The following is a 21,541-nucleotide window of genomic DNA, read 5'->3' on the forward strand; positions in this document are numbered from 1 at the left end:
GATAACCTCATGGCAGGATTCTGGTCCCACATCTAGGGAAAGCAGAAATTTCAGAGGCTTAAGCCGCTGTGTGGCAACTGCACAGACAGCCCAAGGAACTAGTCCAGGGTGAAGCCAAGCTTTCCTTTATGCAGAGGTGGGGCCACGGCTGAGACCATTGAGCAGGAGGCTGGGAAACGCCTAGACGCTGAGAAACATGGGTGTCAGGCCGTGCGGCAGGGAGCTGCAGCCCCCAAGGCCGGAGTCCGGCAGGAAGAAACACAACAGTCAGGCAACATGACCACTATCCAAGCAGCAGTGTCCACCAGAATGTTCATGAACGTGTTCTTGTTCTCCAAGCCGGGGCACAGGGGCACCGTTCCAAAATAAATAAGTTAGCCTTGTAAATATGGGTCAGCCCACTCTGTTTTTCTTACCAGCTCATCCTCCCCAACGGTGTAAAGTCAATTAGACAATAAATATTTATCCTCCCCTTCTGTGTCCACAGGTGTGAGTCACTAATTGTCAATATGTATTCATTATCTCCCTACAGGCTGTAAACCAAACCAACCAGCCAAAGTAACTCATATGGAGCGTCCCTGAATGGGTCTAGAACAGAACAAAGCAGACGATAAAACCAACAGAGGACTGAGTGAGGGATAGTAGCTGGCCATCAGCTGAGGGTGGCTCTACCGAAAAACTGCATAAGAAAAGCCAAAAGAAGGTATTTCGTGGAACTGGAAAGTTTGGAACTCCAATTTTGCTGCTGAGTAAAATGGTGAATCACTTTACCAAGAAAGACTGTTCTCTTATCTGTCAAAAGGAGAAGATGAGGTGGCGGGGAGGGGTGGGCACCAACAGATTTGCAAGGCTCAAGGGATTTTCAGATGCATTAACAACTTTGCTGAAGGCACACATGGCTCACCAAGGCTCCAGAAGACTTCAGAGTGATGTGGGGCACACGGCCCTAGGAGCCTGGGGAGGCGGGCAGGGACTGACAGACGTCCTCTGCCCCTACCCTGCAGCCGACCACAGTCCCACCCTGAAAGAGGAGAGCCCTGTCTACTCAGTGCCTCCAAAAATCACAAAGGAAGAGTCTGTGTTTCCTTCTAGAACAATCCTGAGACATTCAGAACCAAACAGGACAGGAGCACTCCTGAGGCCGGAGGACAGGGGTGAGAAGGTGGCTGTCACCCTGCGTCTCTCCCTCCCTGCTGGTGGCTCTGGTCTCCCAACTCTGAGTACAGGTTCACCAGCACCCCAGCTTCGCCTGGCTAAGCCACAGCTCCCCCTGGCCCTTTGCTGTTTTCCATTAGTAACTGCCCAAGCCCTCTGGCCTTGCTTCCGGCCCTGGTGGTCAGTCCTGTACTTCCTTACAGCACAGGGTCCTGCTCTCTCTCCCTCTGTTCCGTCACGGCCCAAGTCCACCCAGATAAGTAGAAGCCTGGCTCTCTGAGTCTCTTGAATTTACTGCCATTTTTATCAGCACTGCAGCTGAATGTTCCAGAAAGCCAGAACCAGATTTCTGCACGCTAAGGACCGACTCTACCTTTGAGCCTAAGCCTTCCCCAATTGCTGTTTTTTAAGCCAGGAATTTTTTGTTGTTGTTGTTCGTGTTTAGTCTTTTAAAATCAGCTTTGGCCATATACACCATGTTTCCAAACGAGAACACGGGCTGCTGTCGGTTCACAGCTGCCTATTGAGAAGGTCAGGGCACCCTCTGTCCCCAGTCTCCCCTGCACCCTACTGTCTGCTTCCACTCAGCCACTTTCCTCATTTCCAACATTTCCCTGGCTTCTGGAAGACACTGACATATAACAGCAAAGTCAGCCTTTACCACGCCCAGTAAAATAACAAATGAGATGACCCTGAAGGCAATTTAACTCGAAACATGTTTATGACATAAAATTACCTTAAAGACCAACTAGAAGAGCCGAACAAACAGTTCTTGTCCCTGAAACAACGTTTGCTTTCCTCTCCTTTATTCTTTTTAAAAGAATGACTAAACTTTCAAACACTAACAGATATCTGGCCTCGTGTGTGTGTCATAGGCCTATAACACCAGCAGCTCAGGAGGCTAAGACAGGGCTGAGAGTTCAAATCCAGACTGAGCAACTTAGCAAGCCCGCTCTTCATTAAAAAAAAAAACATTTTAAAACTGTTGAAGATGAGTCAGGTAGTGGTGACGCACACCTTTGATCTCAGTACTAGGGAGGCAGAAGCAGGCGGATTTCTGTGAATTCGAGACCAGCCTGGTCTACAAAGCCAGTTCCAGGACAGTCCAGGCTACACAGAGAAGCCCTGTCTCAAAGGGGGGAAAAAACTGTTGGAGAGGTAGCTTGGTGGTAGAGCACTTGCCTAGCATGCGTGAGGCTCTGGGTTCGATACCCAGTACTACCCACATGTAGACATACACAGGCATGTGGAGATGGCAGAACCCAGCCATGTGCCGTGCTCAGCATCTTTCCCAAGGGAAGTTCTCAGAAACGTCATACCAGGCTTGAAATTTTTCTCTAACTTTACAACCATCTTTGGGGTGGGGCCTTCACCCTCACTAGACTATAAGCTTCTTGGGCACAGAGAATGGACGACAAGAAAGACTATGTGTGTTCCAGGAACTTAATTGCAAATGTGTCAGGAGACCAAGGCAATATTTAAACTTTTGAATCTTCTAAACAAAGCCATCAACTCCTCTCAGCTCCCTTCCATTAACTGTCCTTATTTTTTATTTCCCGTGAGGCCACAGAAGTCTCCACAAAAGCAAATAAAAGCAAAGACCAATACCTCCCGAGGTACAGCTTCTGCCCTTCTGGTCACCACAGACCAACTGTATGTCCTTGCAAGTCCCATGGAATTCTACAGGCCACCTGCCCAGGGTGGACATTCATGTGGCCCCATTCCCCAGAGACACAGCCCTGAGGCCTGACTTACAGCATTCGATGGGGTTGGACGCCGCCTGCAGGGAAATGATTCGGCCACTGGGCTCCGGGACGTGCACACGGAACACCAGGCGCACTCGCGTGTTCTTCCTGCCGATGTCTGTCTCGCCCTTCCGCAGCTCAATGTCGGCGTTTCGAAGCTTCAGGATGCCTGCACAGTCGATGCTGCACGGGGGAGAGCCCCGTCATAAGAACCGTTTCACTGAGCAGAAAAGATCACCCACAAACCCGCCTAAGGTGGCCAACCAAACGCATTCTCCCAACAGTCACCGGGGAATTGCACATCCCCACCCCCGGGGTATTATAACCAGAACCAAGAGGCCGAATTTTTATAAAGAAAAAGAAAAAAGTTTTACAGGGTACTTAGATCATCTCCTGAGTGGAGACTGTTTCTCTAGGGAAATGTTCCTCATGGAGGCTTCTACTCTCAAAAGCACCAGGAGAGCTGGAAGGACTGGCCAGAGCTATTCCACACATATCAGAGTATTGAGGTCTCTTGAATTCAACAAATAAGAAAGCACCTTGCTCTTTGGAAATGCACACCAAGGTCTGTAAAAGGCAAGGGCGTGACCGGCCACCTCTCAAAGGACTCGGGGCTACGGCATGAGACAGAAGAGAGAGGAAGGGAATGTGGACCCTGTTAGCCATGGGTCAGAGCCCCAGCGATCTTGTTCCCCCCCTCCCACAGCCTTGCTGCAGGCCTGAGTTTGTTTCCTCATAAAAGGTTCTTTGAGCAGGGCGGTGGTGGCGCACACCTTTAGTCCCAGCACTCGGGAGGCAGAGGCAGGCAGATCTCTGTAAGTTTGAGTCCAGCCTGGTCTATTGAACGAGTTCCAGGACAGCCTCCAAAGTTACATAGAAACCCTGTCTCGAAAAACCAAAATAGGCCAGGTGTTGGTGGCGCACGCCTTTAATCCCAGCACTCGGGAGGCAGAGGCAGGCGGATCTCTGTGAGTTCGAGGCCGGGCTAGACCGACAGCCTCCAAAACAATACAAAGAAACCCTGTCTCATAAAACCAAAAAAAAAAAAAAAAAAAAGGTTCTTTGATGCTGACACATATGTGCCATGTGGCCAGTGTTAGCCACGGGCAGAAGCGCCACACGAGTGACCTTCTGTGTTGTCACTGAAACTTTTCTTTAGGTCCCATCCATCTTTGTTTTTGTTTTACTTATTGAGACGGGATCTCACGTAGCCCAGGCTGGTCTGGTTTCCTGCCTCCATCCTCACTCCCAAGCGCTAGGGTTATGGGTGTGTGTCACCACACCCAGCTTTCATATAACACTTCTTAAAAAGAAAAACAGATGGGTGGCTCCAAGATTGGACAGTACCACCAATGGCTGTTGTGGTACCCACGTTGAGATGCCCCCTGTCCCTCAGGCCCTGATCATTTCCCCAGGAAGCCCTGTCCCTGCCAGCCTTACGTGGCTCTCATGTTGTTCTTTGGTTCCAGGGGGATCTCCAGGACCTTGGTGTTGCCCACAATCTTCTCATAGCTGGTGGTGGTAACAGTTTTGCCAGTGATCCTGTGTACTTGGTAGAAGGCGTGTGGCTTAAGGATCCTCTCATCGGCTGTCCCAATGAAGATCTGAAGCCCCAGGGGCTTGTTCTCCATGTAGCCGTGGAGCTAAGGGAGGAAAAAATTATTTTATTTTATTTTGGGGAGACTGCTATAGTCTGGCCACCAGAGAAGATCAGAAAAACACACGGGCAGTGAGACAGGGTGGGATTGCTGTGTGACCTGCATGGATGCATGGCCAGAAACAGCCTTGGTGTCCGGCCAGAGCCACTGTTCAAATAAGTCACAGGGATCTCCTCAAAAATGGACGCTGAGGGACTGAGAGAGGGCTCAGCAGTTAAGGGCACGGCTACTCTCACAAAGGACCAGGCCAGAGTCCCTGCACCACATGGAGGCTCACAACCATCTGTAACTCCAGTTCTAGACCATCCCACGCCCTCTTCTAGCCTCCACAGGCACCAGGTACATATGTGGTAGACACAGGCAAAATGCTCATATACATAAAATTATATATATATACATATATATGTGTGTGTGTATGCACATGTACATACGCACACATATATAAAAGCTTTAAGCAGCCACATGAAAGAACCTAGATCAGTACTTAGTCACTGGCAAAGGGTTGGGAAAGCGAGGACAGAAAGCAATCTGAAGACCCTCCCACCAACCACCCTCAGGACCCAGGTAACAACATCTCTGGGGGAGGGACTCTTGAGACCAGGTCCCTCTTTGAGAATCCATAGGGGGTTAATGGTAGCTGGGGAGGGAGAGACATTTCTTCAGGTCCCCGTGTCCCATGTACACAGCACTAATGACACTGGGTCATCAAAATAAATAAGCACGTAAATAAAGATGAAAGTAGGAGGGACTAAGTGGGAAGAGGGACAGGAGGTCATAGCGAGGGTGGATGTGATAAAAATTCGCTGTACAGGTGTAAAGACACCATAATGAAACCAACTAGTACATGTGATCAACACGTGCAAATAAAAATAAGATGTTAGAGAAGAACCGAGCAACGTGAAAATAATACAATGAAAAGCACAACTCCAGTGATTATTGAGAGAGGCGGTGGTGGCACACACCCTTTGATGGCTGCACTCGGGAGGCAGAGGTAGGAGGATCTCTGTGAGTTCAAGGCCAGCCTGGTCTACAGAGCAAGATCCAGAACAGCCAGAGCTACACAGAGAAACCCTGTCTCCAAGAGGCAGAGGCAGAGACAAAGAGTAAGAGAGAGAGAAAGCAGGCAGGGAGAGAGGGAGAGAGGGAGGGAGGGAGGGAGGGAGGGAGGGAGGGAGGGAGGGAGGGAGGGAGGGAGGGAGAGAGGGAGGGAGGGAGGAAGGGGCCTAGAGACACTCACACAGCTCTTGTTGACAAAGTTCACCAAGGTCATCTAAGAACACCTATAGACAGAACTCTCTTTTCACAAGACAATACCCCAGTTTGTACAGATTGATTTTATACTTTAAAAAAATAAAGAGCAATCAATCTAGTCAAAATTAATTAAGGCTCAGAAGAAAATACACATCACACGTAGGAGGCAGTCAACCTGTGGAGTGTACAAAGACTCTTGAAGACCGTCCACAAGGAGGGGTGACGAGGCTGAGACCCACCTCTAACAGTCACCCCTAACTTCATGCTACTACCACAGAGAGCTCTGGAGTTACACCGGGCGTTGGTGGTGCACACCTTTAATCACAGCACTCGGGAGACAGAGGCAGGCAGATTTCTGTGAGTTTGAGGCCAGCCTGGCCTACAGAGGGAATTGCAGGACAGTCAGGGCTGCTACACAGAGGAACCCTGTATAACAGGAGCTTTGGAGTTTCGGCACACGTATTTGGCAACAGACACCCCATGACCCAGTCATACACCATCAATATACAACTTGGGGACGCCTCATGCAGACAAAACACGCGCTGGACAAGAGTGGCGGACCCAGACAACACCACTCTACACAGCAGTTCAAAAGGCATATGTTCCATGGACTGACTCCAAAAGTCGTGTTGTTGGGGGTGAGGACTGAGACCAGAGAGAGGGCTCCGTGGGTGAAGGCACTTACTACGTACGCCCCAGGGGCCTCAACTCCCATGGATTTTCCCCCAATGTTCACAAGCAAGCTGTGGTCTGTAAATAAATGTATTGGTTTTCCTTTTTTAAGGGGAAACAAAAAGTGTCAAAACCTACACTTTATGAGACAATACAGAACATTTCTATCCATTTCCACATTGACAGACTCGGGAGAAAAGGGTGTGGAAAGAGCACTCCACACAGACGGCGCTGTGACCCCCGTGAAGGAAGAAGAGGGGTCCCGGACTGCAGAGCTGGCCGAAGAGGACGGGGACGTCATGCCTCACAACACAAGAGGAATAGAGTAAGTACACACTAAACCACAAAGGACAAAGACGTGCTGAACTGAGAACCTGGTCCTGAGTTCCAGCCACTTCCCAGCATCCTCTTTCTGTCCTTTCATCCCTAGATTTGCAAACTGAAGAGGCCAATGACAAGGAACAAGTTCCTATGGTGTGATGGGCATGGTCTAGAATAACCCTGTTCAATGACCCAGTCTCACACTGGACATGGCCTGGGGTCACCTGAGGAGGGGTTGCCCAGATCTAATTTTGACCTGTGGGCAGGTCTAGGGGTGTGGGCGGGGGTAGCTTATTAATTGTTGTAGGAGGACTCAGCCTCCTGTGGGTACCACTATTCCCTAGGCAGGTGACTTGACTACATAGGAAAGCTGGGGAAGCATGAGCCTGTGAGCCAGCAAGCAGTGTTCCCCCAAGGTTTCTGCCTCAAGTCCCTGCCCTGGCTTCCCTCGATAATGGGCCGTGTGACCTGGAGGCTGAGAACGAAGCCCCTATCCTGCTTTCGGTCCGAGCATTTTATCACGGCAACAGAGTAAAACTAGAAGAGTTTCTGAGTCCCACGCAGCACATGTTAAATGTTCTCTGGCCACATGTGGCTAGCAGCCACCACCGTGGACAGTGTGATCACCAATTTCCATCCATCTTCCAGAGCATTCTATTGAATGGTATGGGAACCCGGGCTCTCGTGCCCCTGCTAGAAGCCACACAGAGACAGGCTGCGGGTGAGAGCTGAGCTGGAGGGTGGCCTGCTTGCTGGGCTGACACCCACAGCACTGACAGGAGAGCAGCAGCCTCAGGCAAAGGTGAAGTCCGCCAAAGCCACTTATCTGCAGATCACCCACTGCTTTCGGCACAGATCAAACAAGGAAGGCTACACCAAGAGGAGATTGTTTTCTTGTCACAAGGGCTTTGTGTGGGGGCCCAAGATACGTGTATTTCCTAACAGGCTTCCCTGGTTCATCAGAGGCGGTAAACACGGTCCTCGGTGCCAGAAGCAAGGCGGGCAGGGCGGCAGTGAGTGTTAGTGCACTGCTTCCTCCTCCCGTGACAAGAGCCGGGTGCGCAGTGGAGGACACATGGGGAACAGCTGGAGGCCATGTGCTAATCAAGGCCAGCCGCTCCATCTCCTCCCTTGTTGGCATTCCAAACCAAGCCGCCATTGCACTGCCTCTCATTTGGGCGGCTGTCAACACACTGCTGGCCTCTTGAGTCTTTCAGAGACTAGGTTGAGTAATCTTTTAAAAATGCAAATCAGATCCGGGCACTCCCCTGCTTACAAACCCTCCGAAGACTTCCTGTGGCCTCCCAACTTAGCTGCTGCCTGTAGTCACCGAATTCCCCCAAAGCCCAGCCTCAGCACAGCCCCTGCCTCCTCTGTCCATCCGGCCCCAGCTTTTGATTCCTCGCCTTAGCTCAAAGCACCAAGTTCATCCTGACCTCGGGGCCTTTGCGAAGCCACTGTCTCTGTCTGGATGCAGATTTTCGCCTCTTTTCCAGATAAACCACAGGTTGCACCTTTGCCCAGGGCTCATTCAGCCATGTGAACAGCAACCACCAAATGCTCAGGGTTCCAGGAGGCAGTGGGCACCCTGTGTGTCCCCAGCCTTGATGGGAAGAAAAAAACAATGGAATCTTGAAATTCGCAGGGAAATGGATAGCACTGGAAGAAACCATCCTGAGTGAGGTAACCCAGTCGCAAAAAGACAAACATGGTATGTACTCATTGATGGGAAGAGTTTTACAACAAAACTGGCACATGCTCAATGGGAATGTATGTGCACGTGTATATGTGTATTTGTGTGTGTGTATGTGTATGTATGTGTTTATAAGTGGCTACTACCACACCCTGATTCTGTTTGTCATGGGTTCTGGGGGGTCAAACCCAGATCCTCTTGCATGCAAAGCACACTTCACCCACTAAGCCTTCTCCTCCTCGGCCCCCAAGAGAGTTTTTTTAAGAACCAGAGATTACACACTTCTTATCATGTCCCCCAAACAGTGATCACCTTTACCAATGTTCCCATTTAGTCACACACCCATCTGCCCATTCATCTCCCTGTTTGGCTCACGCATCTGAACCTGTGCTCCACGGTAGCGGGGACCGCGCAACACCCTGTTCTGATGACTAGTAAATGTTTGTCAGCGGAGCTTTCACCTTCAGCAATGACATGGCAGCTCCTGGTGCCACTCAGCGCCTCACACACATCGTATGTCTCTACTGAAGTTGGCCAATCATCACCTACTTTACAAATGAAGAAACTAAGTCTTGCTAAAGTCAGTGCACCCAGTCAACAGAGTCAACACATGAATCCACCCACACTGTCTGGCTCCACAGCTACCTCTCACCAGCCAAACTCTCCACACAGTGGCTTCTGGTGGGCTCATTCTCTCATGTAAGGCTCCAAGCAGGACAGCAAGGGTCCTCAGGGGAAACACAAGCTGGCGCCAGTGACGCCATCAATTGTGATCTTCTCGTCTAATGAGAGGAGGTGGAGAGGAAGGGGATGGAGATGCAAGGAAAAGGCAGGGGACCAAAGCAGCCAGAAGGGGGTCACACGGTTGCTCCTTAAGAGAGAGAGAGCCAAGCAGGGCATGGAAACCGTTGCCTATGATCCCTTCACTCAGAGGGAAGGGGGATCAAAACCTTGAGGCTAGCCTGAGCTACCTAGAGGTATACCACTTTAAAAAAGTGAGGCTGGGGAGATGGCTCAGTTGGTAAAGTACTTGCTGTACAGACAAGAGAACCTGAGAAGTACAATTCCCCACACCATATGTGGAGGCATGCACGTGTAATCCCAGCACCAATTCCTGCACATGTGCAGTGGCATGCATGTGTAATCCCAGCACCAATTCCTGCACATGTGCAGTGGTATGCATGTGTAATCCCAGCACCAATATCTGCACATGTGCAGTGGCATGCATGTGTAATCCAAGCACCAATTCCTGCACATGTGCAGTGGCATGCATGTGTAATCCCAGCACCAATATCTGCACATGTGCAGTGGCATGCATGTGTAATCCAAGCACCAATTCCTGCACATGTGCAGTGGCATGCATGTGTAATCCAAGCACCAATTCCTGCACATGTGCAGTGGCATGCATGTGTAATCCCAGCACCATGTGCAGCAGCATGCGTATGTAACCACAGCCCCTGGAGGCAGAGACAGGAAGATCCCTGGGAATCTCTGTCTAGCGAGTTCAACTGAATTGGAGAGCTTCAGATACAGGAGAGACCCTGTCTCAAAAGAAACAAGAGCAGCTGAGGATGACACACAGTGTTGACCTCAGACCCTCACATCCCTGTGCACACACATGTACCCTTCCTTCCACACATACAAAAGAGATATAGCCCTCTCCTTTTAGGAAGCCATGAAAATCTCTAGGAATGGAGAGAATCCCTCTGCCTGAGCTGGAACCTGCCACTTTGGTGGCGCGGGAAGGCCTGTTACCACAGACAAAGCAGGACATCCCATGGCGTCAAAACCATATGGGTGTCAAGTCCAGCCTACTTCTTAGGAGCTGTGGGACTATGCAATAGTGACTCAATGCTCAAACTAATGAGGGGTGTGTTCCCTCCCCACATCCCTTCTAAAGGCCCACTGATGCCTTCACAGCTACAATGAATTGATAATTCTTGGACTCTTTAGAGGACGCCACTGATGACTTAATGACAGACCCCAACGGAGGAGCCTAAAGACGGCACAGCGGCTGACCATGAACAAGCTGGGCAGCCAAACATGCGACACTGACCCCTGATGCCCCAGGGTGGCTCAGCAGCCACAGGCACGAGGCCATAGCGAGAGGAGTAAGCCAGGTAGAAACAGTCTGCCCTCTTCCCCCACAGGCGCCCAAGGCCCTCCTGTCCGCAGAGCTTGTCTGGGAGCAGCGGCTTTCCCACCAGCTCTCCATAGGTCTGAGAAGAGTGGGCTGTGGCCACTCACCCGCTTCTCCCAACTGGGAGTAACCGGGGGGTCTCACAAACCCAGGTTCATCTTTCCAGACCACATTTCAAACTCCACGCTGCCCTCATCACAGGAAGACCTTCATCATAAGGTTCCAAGGGGGTCATTCCTAGCTTCTCCAAAGGCCGGGTCTCATGAGCGGCCTGAGGCAGCAAGGATGGAAAGCTCTAGTGGCCTTGGTGGGGAAGAAAGATCCACTCCCTGCAGCCAACATTTCTACTGCATGTGACGCCCCAGGGACTAGCAGCTCTGGGATGGAGTGTGTCCGTGCACACTCCGCAAGGGTCTTAGTGTACGGGTGACGCGTGCCTGTGCTGCATGCAGCCTAGTGTGACTCCATAATGCACTTTCCCACTAGAATGACAGGACCGGCAAACATCGAGCAAAGGCACTCGGGGTCAATAATCTATCCCACGCCTGCCTTGCTCACTCAGACCAAAGGAGGGAGGGTTTTCGGGGACCGGACTGACCTCCACCCGTTCCCCGTAGCAGCTCCTAAATGAACGAGCCCAGCTCAACCCCAGAAAACTTGGCATCATACTGGAGGACGGTTGCTCTGCATGAGCTTGCAGAAGCTGCTGGCGGAGCCATGCTTGGAGGAAAGTGGAGAGCCTGCTGTCGATAAAAGTGATGGTGAGGGACCTGCCCACAATCCTGGGGAGCAGAAGCCATGTGTGGGAGGGTCCCCCACCACTACACAGCTAAGACTGGCTCTCACGTAATCCAGGCTGGCCATGCAGCTGAGGCTGGCTTTGAACTCTTAATCCTCCTGCCTCCACCTGCCAAGTGCTGGGAGGGCAGGCATGTACCACCACGCCCAGCCTCCTGGCAACTTTAAGATGTGCAATGTTTTATCAATCAGTCACCACTCTGCTCAGCAGAGTCTAAGGACTTTCCTCTTGCCTAGCTGGAGAAGTGTGCCCTTCTGGGCCCTTCTTCTAGGTACACAGATCCACTTTGGGGGGCTGTGTTTTACATATCATTTCATCTAACGATACAGCATGCCCACTGCCTCTCAACGCTGGATCTTGTTTCGTGAGGAATCAAATGGCTGTGTGATGCAGATGTCTCCTAGCGGGCAGTCAGAGAAGACTAAGTGGCTGTGAGGGCGGATGCATTGGGGACACCAGCCACACCAGGCCCCCAGCTCAGCCACATAGCACATGCGGGGCCAGGGTGCAGCTGGACCCTGTACCCCACCGCTGCTGCTCAGCATCGAGGGGGTTTATGAACACACGCTGCCATGCTCAAGCCCAGAGTCGCCCACCAAGGGCCTTCATATTGCTCTTGCGGTACCATCGCGGCCCGAGCTGGCGGACATCGAGGACCACATCTGTGCTGGGAGCCGGGTGACTCAGCCCTGAAGCGTGGGGTTGGCTTTCAAACTGGCGACCAGCCAAAGGGACTGGTTTGAATTTGCCTCCAATCTAATGTGAACAACATTAAGTAGCATTTTTCGTGTGTGTTGAATCGGGACGATTAGGAAAATGGTATCGTCCTCAAAGCTTGCCCACAGGAGGAGGGGAGGCCCTCGGGTTGCTCTGCTGCAGTTCTCAGCCACAGGGCACGTGGGCAGGAGATTTCTGCCCACACAGGCAGACCCCAGTTCTGAGCTCCATGGATATGGAAGCTGAAGCTCTTATCTGCCACCCTGCCCCCCTCCACCCTCAGCTCACACGCACGCACTGGAAGGGACAGGGACGCAGGCACGCATGCACGCACGTGCTCACACACATGCACGCACGCGCTCACACACACACACACACACCGGGCACTCTTCCCCCTAACTCCCAACAAGCCTTGCATGCTCAGTTAATGCCCACTATTTGAACGCTCAGTTAATGCCCACTATTTTAAGTGTGCTCAGTTAATGCCCACTATTTGAACTTCAGTGAAGCCTCCTCTGCTTCACCCCCATTGGATCACCTCAGAGTCCCGCCCATCAACTTTCCTAAATGCCACTCAAATCTGCCACCTGGTTCTCCAATCAAAGCAGCTGCCTGGCCACCTTCCTTCCATCTTAGCTACAAATGGGGGCTAGAATGGCCTCCACTACCTTTTGGTCAGAGCATGCTACGCTTCCACTTGGATCTCTCAAGAGCAGACAACTCACCCACTCCCTTGGAAAGCCAAAGTCCTAGGCTGAGACCCACAGTCTTGCTGCGTATAAGCATGAGGACCCGAGTGTGATACCAAGAACTATTCACCGTTAAAAAAAAAAATCCAGGTGCAGCCGGGCGTGGTGGCACATGCCTTTAATCCCAGCACTTGGGAGGCAGAGGCAGGTGGATCTCTGTGAGTTCGAGGCCAGCCTGGTCTACAAGAGCTAGTTCCAGGACAGCCTCCAAAGCCACAGAGAAACCCTGTCTCGAAAAACCAAAAAAAAAAAAAAAATCCAGGTGCAGTGATGAGCACTGCAGACCCCAGTGCCAGAGAGGCAGAGAGAAGCAAGTCCCGGGGACCCTCCAGGGCAATGAAAGACCCTGTGACAAACAGCAAGGTAGGTGACTCCTGAGGGACATCACTTCATTTCGTCCTCAGGCTTAAACGTTCACCTGCCTACACAGGAACAGGCACACGCAGATACAGACATACCACACGAACACAAAAATATACACATACGGGGCTGGGGTGGGGCAAATTAATTGTAATTAATCTTAATCGTGATTCTCCCTCATATCCTCCCTCTTTCCCCACAAGCCAGGCACACTCCCGCCCAGGACCTCCATGGTAACCTCTCCCTCTGCTGGGAGGGCTGTCCTTCCAGGCACAGGGCTGTCCCTCGCTGCTCTCGACCTCACCCCACAGGGCACCACGCCCTCGGCTCTCTCTACCCACCTGCTTGGCGTGACCTAACCCACCACCCACCTCCATCTATCTCCACTCCACAAGACAGGGTGTGTTCATTCCATCTCTATGCCTCCCCCACAAGAAGGCTGTCCCCAAGCTGTCCTGTCTGAGCCTCCACAGCACTGTCCCGCCCTCAGGTGTGACCCGGGGAGCAGGGGGCTGCTGCTCCCCCACCCTTCCTTTTCCATGAGCAACAATCAGGCCCGGCCACAGCTACCATTGTGTCCCACAATGCATCTTGCTCAGCATGGACGGGACCAGGCTGGTACCTGCCCTGTCCTGTTCCCAGCAGGGGTCACAGCATGTCCAGAGTACAGTGAAAACAGGAACTGTGACCACCCCAATCCACAATGGATGTCACAGACCATGGACACACTGAGGCTATCAGGAGACTCCAGGGACTGGTGGCCCCAGGAAGGGGTCCATTTTCAAATCAGGAATGTGAAAAAAAAGAATAAGATAGTCTGCATGGGCTTGAAAACAGTTCATGTCAGTCTCTGTTCATATTCTAAATTAAGAGTCAAGTCCGGCTACATTTCTCACACTAGCGGAAATTAGAAGCAGATTCACACGGGGGGGGGGACCTGGCGGGATTTGCTTCCAGTCACTATGTCCACCATCAGTGGAGACCTAGTCTCACGGGGCTGCTCCCTTGCCCACTGACAACAGCTCCCGGGGCCTCTGGAGACAGCCCCAGGTTGGGGACGGGGCACCCATACACTTCCCTCCAGCGTCCTCTCGCCCCGCTGTCCTCCATGCCTGGGGGGGGGGGCTTTCTGTACAAACAAGCCTCTGGAAACCAACCTCCGGGTGCCCTTGGGCTTGCGCTGTTTGTAGGGAAACCCGTCCTTTCTCCCACTGCTTCCTGTGCCTGTGCCTCCCCACGCTTAGAGCCCACAGTGGCCCAGGAAGCGACAACAGTCGCTAGCCATCTGGATCAGTTTACTGCCAAGCACCTGGCTGCTGATGAGTCGAGGTCAGTTTCCGTCTCCCGGCCTCAGTTTGTTCACCTGGGAGAGGGGCTGATGAAGGCACACAGGGAGGAGCTGGTGATGTCCCACATTCAACATATGCGATACCGTGCTCAAACTCCCCCACTGCCAAAGGGAGGGGGTGGCCGTCAAATTTCATCTTCTCTGGTCTCTGTAAACTTGAAGACCCTCCCTCAGTTCTAAAACACACTACTCTTCGGTGCGTTTGGAAGAAATTCCGAGACGTGGGTGCAGCCTGTTCGACCCAGTCATGGCGGCCATCCAGCTCCAGCTCCCTGTGTCCTGGCCCACATGACTTCTTTGAGGCTCCTTCAACAGGTTGAGCTCCTCTTACTTCTGGGCCTTTGTACACATTCTTCTCACAGCCTGGTGGATCCTTCCTCTGTGTCTCCCCGTGGATGTCCCCTCCCCTTTCCTGCATCCTTCAGGACCCACCCAAAGGCAGAGATTCCTTGCTTCCTTTCTGTTGCTGTGATAAAAACACTGACTGGAAGCAACACAGGAGAGGAAAGGGTTCGTTGGCTCACACAGTCCATCACCAGAGGACGTCAAGGCGGGAACCCAGGCAGGTCCCTGCTTGCTTCCACACAGCATCGCTTCTGTCCAAGGAACTCATTCACAGCCAAGGAAGTACGGTAGGAACCATGCAGGATGCTGCTTACTGGTTCCCAGCCCAGCTAGCTTTCTGAAACAGCTCAGGACCTCCCACGGAGGGAATGGTGCCGCCAACAGTGGGCAGGGTCCTCAACTAACCATCAAGGCAATCTCCAACAGACAGACCCACAGGCCGGTCTGATCCAGACAGCGCCTCAGTGAAAGCTCTCCCCTCAGATGACTCTAAGCTGTGTCAAGTTGCCAGTTAAAGCTAACCAGAGCACGGGGCCTTCTCTGAGGAGCCTGGCTCAAGCAGCAGCATCTCCCAGCTTAGCCCCTTCCTGACAGCAGCAACTGCTAATCACACCTTCACTCTCTGTCCATGCCTAGGCCCCAGCGCCTCGAGTAGCATCTGGCACATGCAGACGGGCACTAGGCAACAGCTGAGTGACTGAGCAGACGGATGCTATGTGGAGCCATGTACCGGGGCTGTGGTGTCTATTCTTGACTAATACAGAGGGTGACTCATCTTCCCAAAGCCCTGAGAAAAGAGGCTTATTCACGTCTGGGATAGTCCCCACGTTTGCAGACTCTCTAAACTCCCTGCTCTTCAGGCTGGTCTGCAGGAATGTGTCTCCCGGTGAAAGAGACGTATCATACCAAGCCAATTACACCAGGAGTCAGGAGAGGAGTCAAACTTGAGTCTGGAAAAATGAAGTTTACAACCTTGAGCCTGAGTTGAAAAGACAGCAATTTGGCAGCCCCGTGGAAGTGGTGAGGGAAAGGGGAAGCCAAAGGCCCACATGGTCACCAGAAAGCCAGACAGGTGGAGGAAGGTCCCCTTCAAATGCAGCTCTCTGGCCGTCTCTTGCACAGGCCTGGCATCAAAGGACAAGGTGACAACTGTCTACATAGGTGGTCTGGGCTCTGAGAAGCCAAGAAAGAGGGGAAACTGAGGAATGAAGAGAGCTTTCAGGAACCCATGAAAGCCAGACATGGTAGGCCACACCCATAATCCCAGCACCCTGGGAAGCCAAGGCAAGAGTTCAAAACTGACCTGGGCTACATAGCAAGACCCCTTCTTAATCTCTTCCCCTTCAAAGAGACAGAAAGAATGCCACACAGCAATCTGAGCATGCTCTAATGAGAAGGGCTGAGTGACTGCAGGGTATCCCGTGGCAGCTCTGTACCCCCCACCCCAATGGCATAACCCTCCCCCCAATACCACATAAATGCTTCACCAAAGACAGACATCTGGGTGAGCCATAAGAGCTGGCCTATCATCTTTCATTGCAGCGAAAGCTGGAAGATTCCTCCAAGCTGCTGGAGTAGCAGAGGGCAGGACTTGTGAAATGCAAGCCAGCGCTGAGCTAGCTGACACCCCCCTTAAACGAAGATGAGCTGTCCCCATCTCTTGCCCCCTGCTCCCACCAAGCGACCAGGCAGGTCTCTCTGGAGCTGGACCAAGAATTCTGACTCATTTTTGCCACAGGAGGGGGAAAAAAAGGCAGACGTGATGTGTAACTTTCTGTACTCTATTTTGGGATTTTAAGATCCAATTTCTTGGGTTGCAAAGGGTGGGTTTTTGGAGGGCTCTGCGCAGGACACAGCTCCTCTCTGGAGTTGGCTAGACAGGCTGAGGCGCTTGTGTTGCAGACCTGGCAAGGCGGGGCCCCTGGAAGATCAACAGATCGCATCAGCCTGGAACAAGGAGCTAGTTCTTATACAGCCCTGTGGCCTGGCGCTCGCTCATTCACCAGGGATGGAGGCTGGGGTCTGGCCGGTGTGAGTCACCACTCCACTGGAGGCAGCTCAGTTCATTCACTCGGTCCTTCATTCAGCAGAGGCAGGCAGAGAGAGGAAGGGACGGACCACTGCAGTGCGGGTGATTCACACGGCCTTTGGGGGTGGAAGGGTCTTCATCCGTTTCATGCTGAAATTCTTGCTGCTCTGTCACCTGGGAAGTTCATGGCCAAGGGGCTGTCAGGTCCCATCTGTGGTTACTAACCCCCTGGCAGAAGGTATCAGGCAATTGAGCAAGGGGAGACAGAGAAAGGGCTTGCCTTCCACAGGAACCCACTCCAGAAATAACTCGGGCACTCCTAAGAGATCCGCATGAATCCCAGAGGGAGGGATTCCTTCATCAAAGTGTTACTTCGCAACAGTGCAGCATTGAAGATGCAGTGTCCTGCATGGAACGTGGAGCAGCGCATTAAAGCCCGGCAGATGGGGACACAGATTATCACATCCGCATTTAGGGTCTGGGAAGACTCCTGGGCCTCATCTCTGGGGACCAACCACCCTCTGTTGTGGGACGCAGGTCCAAGTCTGGTAGGATCATGCACTCCCCGACATGTTAGGTGCCAATGAGTCTTCCCCAACTATGATACACGAACTATCTTGAGATGCTGCCAGATGTCCTTTGGGAGGGACAAAGCCATCCTAGTGAGAGCTAACGTGGGGAAAGGACAGGAGACTGCCGGAACCACGGCCGTGGTCCACCATAGTCCACAGACAGGCAGAGAGCCCTTAGGCTACACTGCCCGCCTTCTCCCTGATTGGCCACCCCGCCCACCTCTCCGGTCTCTCAGCACTGGTCCCACTGAGGATCTTCCTGCCTCTGTCCATTGCCTGCATCTTCAGGAGAGTCTCCACAGCCTCCAGAGGAAGCTTCTTAATGTGGATGAGATCGTGTGATTCCCTACCTGAAATTGGCCAATGGCCGTCTTGAGAATAGAGACTCCGATTCGAATTCCGTGCCCTGCAAAGCCCCGCTAGCGCTGCCCCTCTCTCCAGGCCTGCCTACCCTGCCCCTTCTCTATTCCTCCCAAAAGCAGCCTTACGCATCTGCTAGCTGTTTCTAGAACACCCTTGTCCCCCTGTCTCAGGGCCTGTGTACCCACAGTGCCCACTGTCTAGAAGATGTCTAGCCGGACCAACCCCAGACTGATTTCTTGTCATCATCTCCCTAAATGAACACACCCCCAGCGGGGATTCTCCAAAGGACCACAAGAGAAAATGCCACCTCATGTTTTCTAAAATTCAACAAAGAATGTACACTTCCCTTCCTCATAAGAAAAGCTGGAAAGCAACCCAGGTGCCTCCCAGGCTCTTGGGTCACCAACCTCGAGAGCCTCAACTCCTTATCCTGTGGTTCCCTGGCCCCCACTCCACATTCAAAGTACAGAGGGGAAAGAGCCCCTTCCCCGTGAGCTGCAGAGAGCAGGAGGCCAGGGCTCAGCTCCAATACTGCCTTGATTGCCACGCCCACACCATGGTGGCCGTGGAGAGACTGCACTCACTGCAGGGGAATTCCACAGGGGGACTGGCTGCACTCCTGTGCACAGAGGAGAAGCCCACGCTCCCAGTGGCCATCCATCACCAGGGTCTTTCCCTGGGCCCATCCTTCTGCGTGCTTAACAAGGCCCTCTCTAGACCCTCAACTTCGGGAAAACAGTCTAAGAGGGACATTGCCACCTGGACCATTAAGATCACCCATGGTGCTGGTCATCACTGGTCTCTCATTCACTGTTCTTTACCCCTCCTAACAATAGGATTCTGCGCAACCCGGGTGGCCGTGGCCAAGTTAAGAACCTATACTGTGCCAGGCGGTGGTGGCGCACGCCTTTAATCCCAGAACTCAGGAGGCAGAGGCAGGCAGATCTTTGTTGAGTTCGAGGCCAGGCTGGACCGACAGCCTCCAAAACAATACAGAGAAACCCTGTCTCGTAAAACCAAAAAGAAAAAAAAAGAACCTATACTGCTCAGCTTTCTTTGCAGATAAAAGTGGCTCAAGCCACTTAGCAGATGTGCATGGATGACCTGTCAAAGGAAGCTGACCAAACTTGGGAGTGGAACCCTTTGCTCTACCTCCCTTCCACTGCTGGGAATACGAGAGCAATGGCTGCAGCTGCAGCAGTCATTCTGGTCCTGTGAGGCAACCACTGGTAGAACAGGGTTCCTGACAACTTTGGACTACCCAGCTCTAGACTTGCTATGTCTTCTTGGGCATTTAACCAGTTGTTCTTTGGGGTTTCTGGTTGATGCAGCTAAGCCCTATATCACCATGACAACATGTCCTCCAGGCTGAGGAGGTCTTCCACTTAAAGACACCCTATGCACACAGAGCATCTGCCCTGAGAGTCATGTCTACACAGACCAGTGATGCCCATGCACATCTGCTGTGCAAAACACTTTTAATTTCATTTTGATTTTGATTATGAGAATGGGCCTCATGCAGCCCAGGCTGGCCTCAAACTCACTATGTAGCCGGGGATGACTTTGAACCCCTGATCCTTCTGCCTCTACCTCCCAAGTGCCATGATTGCAGGTGTATGGATCATGCTAGGCCAGTTCTCTACCAACTGAGCCACAAGCCCACAAAGGGCTTTTTTAAACTGCTAACTCTAAAAAGCCAGACCTGAGAGTCCCCCAGAAGGATGCTGCCATAAACAGCATCGTATGCCCGTGCCCAGAACCACAGTGACAGCCGACCCCCGTCTCCCTGCTGTCTTACTTCCTAGAACTCTTCCCACAGTGGTGGGACATGGGGAGAAGGTGGCTGTCTGACCCTCACAGGGGTGACGGTGGCATTCACTGGAAATAAAATCCCTGCTTACTTTCTGTCTGGTTTCCGAATTGCTTTTTCCTGGTCCTACAGTGCCAAGCCTGGCAGCTTTGTGAGAACTTAAAATTCAGGGCAACTAATGTTTGCTGAGCAGTGTCTCGCCAACAGAAGGGCCATACTGGGGGAAAATGTGTACAACAGGGGGGTAGGGCCTATAATTAACCATAATAACCGCAACAGTTCATCACGTCCTGAAGGCCTAGTAAAAGCTACCTAACCCAACAGGGACACTATAAACTTACATGAGAAGTGACTGAGACACAGAGAGGTTGGGCAATTTGCTCAAGATCTCACAGCTAGGAAAATGACCAGGCTTTGAACCAGATAGGCCTAGCTCCATACCCCATTCAATGACTGTTACCTTGGCAGCAGGGTCAAAGTTCATCCACAAACAGTCAGGACCTCGATTTCCAGGTGTCAGTTAATCTCCAGCCATTATGGTCTTTTGCTGGGGTATTAATTATTCAATTTTAACACTTATTTCCTACCTTTACTTATGGAAACTTATTTCAAAAGAAACCTTCCGCCACTACTATGGACAGGATAGCCAGTCACAGATCAAAGGTGTCCAGAAGACAGAGGTGCCAGGGCCATCGAGATAACTCAGCAGGCAAGGAGCTTGCAGCCAAGCCTGAAGACCCAAGTTTAATCCCCAGAACCCAGATGACAGAAGGAGAAAACCACCTCCTATAAGCTGTGCTCTGAACTCCACGCATGTGCTGAGGCATGTGTGCACTCCCACAAATATATATACATATACACACTGCACAAAATAAACAAAAAAGTAACACACTTTTTTTTAAAGCAACGATAAAGGTGCCATGGATTATAACAGGTAAAAGTGTTGACTGGCGAATTAACTAACATCAGCTCTACCCACTTTGTAGAATACCCAGCTGGGCATGTGTCTGAGAAGGCGCCGCTGTCCCGTGCATCTGGGGTTGTAGAGCAACACAGTAGGAAGCCACCGTCGCCAAGAATGTTAAGAAACCTGCCCAGCTTGCACCTCACGCTGGGGTGCTTGGCAAACCTGTGCAGGGAGCTAGATGTCTCTGCCACTTAGCTGTGACCGAGAAAAGGGAACACATGGCCCACCATGAACTGGGAGGCGGGGTAAGAGGCGGGTAGAAGAAACACACTCGACGGAGCCGTTGATACACGCTTCAGAAATTGCTGGCGTGTTTCTCCTGGCTGTCTGGGGTCTTCTCTGATGCGGGGTGTGCCCACGGGATGGACCCTGGGGGCCGGGGCAGGGGAAGAGTTGAGGTGTGGAGGAGCTTGCCTGCTTCTCTGAAGCTTGTTTCCACCTACAGTGACTCCCCTGCCCCTGTGGGGTGGGAAGGGGGCGTAGCTGCCACTGCTGTCTCTGGTTGCACCATTCTTCCATGGGCAGGGATTGACTCTGCAGCACATGGATGGTGAGACAGAGAAGAGGCCCAGAGTGTATCCAGACAGTGGACACGGCCTGACCAATGCTCACACAGCCTCCTCATACCATTCCTCAGAGCATGCGGGAGGGACCTACTATAGCCTGATCCCTTCTCCATCCGCCACATTAGGGTTACCGGTCTTCCTAACTCCTGTTCACACTGTCATGCTGGGAGCACTTGACAAAAAAAAAAAATGTCAGGGGGAGAGGATGCAAACACAATCCCAGTACTGGGTTGGAAGAGCTAAGACGGGAGGGTTGCTATGAGTTCAAGAACAGCCTGAGC

The 21,541-nt window shown here is 52.1% G+C and overlaps 1 protein-coding gene across 3 annotated transcripts in view; it reads right to left on the reverse strand.

Moving 5' to 3' along the window:
- The window catches only part of Nfatc2 (nuclear factor of activated T cells 2), a 115,741-nt gene that overhangs the window by 54,730 nt on the left and 39,470 nt on the right, over nucleotides 1-21,541 (reverse strand). For all 3 annotated transcript variants that reach the window (XM_021229742.2, XM_005074439.4, XM_021229744.2), the window contains exons 4-5: nucleotides 4,341-4,543; nucleotides 2,911-3,083 (exon numbers count right to left, since the gene is read on the reverse strand). In XM_021229742.2, coding sequence (XP_021085401.1) covers nucleotides 2,911-3,083; nucleotides 4,341-4,543 — 376 coding nt within the window. The remainder of the gene's footprint in view (nucleotides 1-2,910; nucleotides 3,084-4,340; nucleotides 4,544-21,541) is intronic.

Source organism: Mesocricetus auratus, unplaced genomic scaffold (genome assembly GCF_017639785.1).
Source record: "Mesocricetus auratus isolate SY011 unplaced genomic scaffold, BCM_Maur_2.0 Super-Scaffold_100028, whole genome shotgun sequence".
In the NCBI taxonomy this organism is placed as follows: domain Eukaryota; kingdom Metazoa; phylum Chordata; class Mammalia; order Rodentia; family Cricetidae; genus Mesocricetus; species Mesocricetus auratus.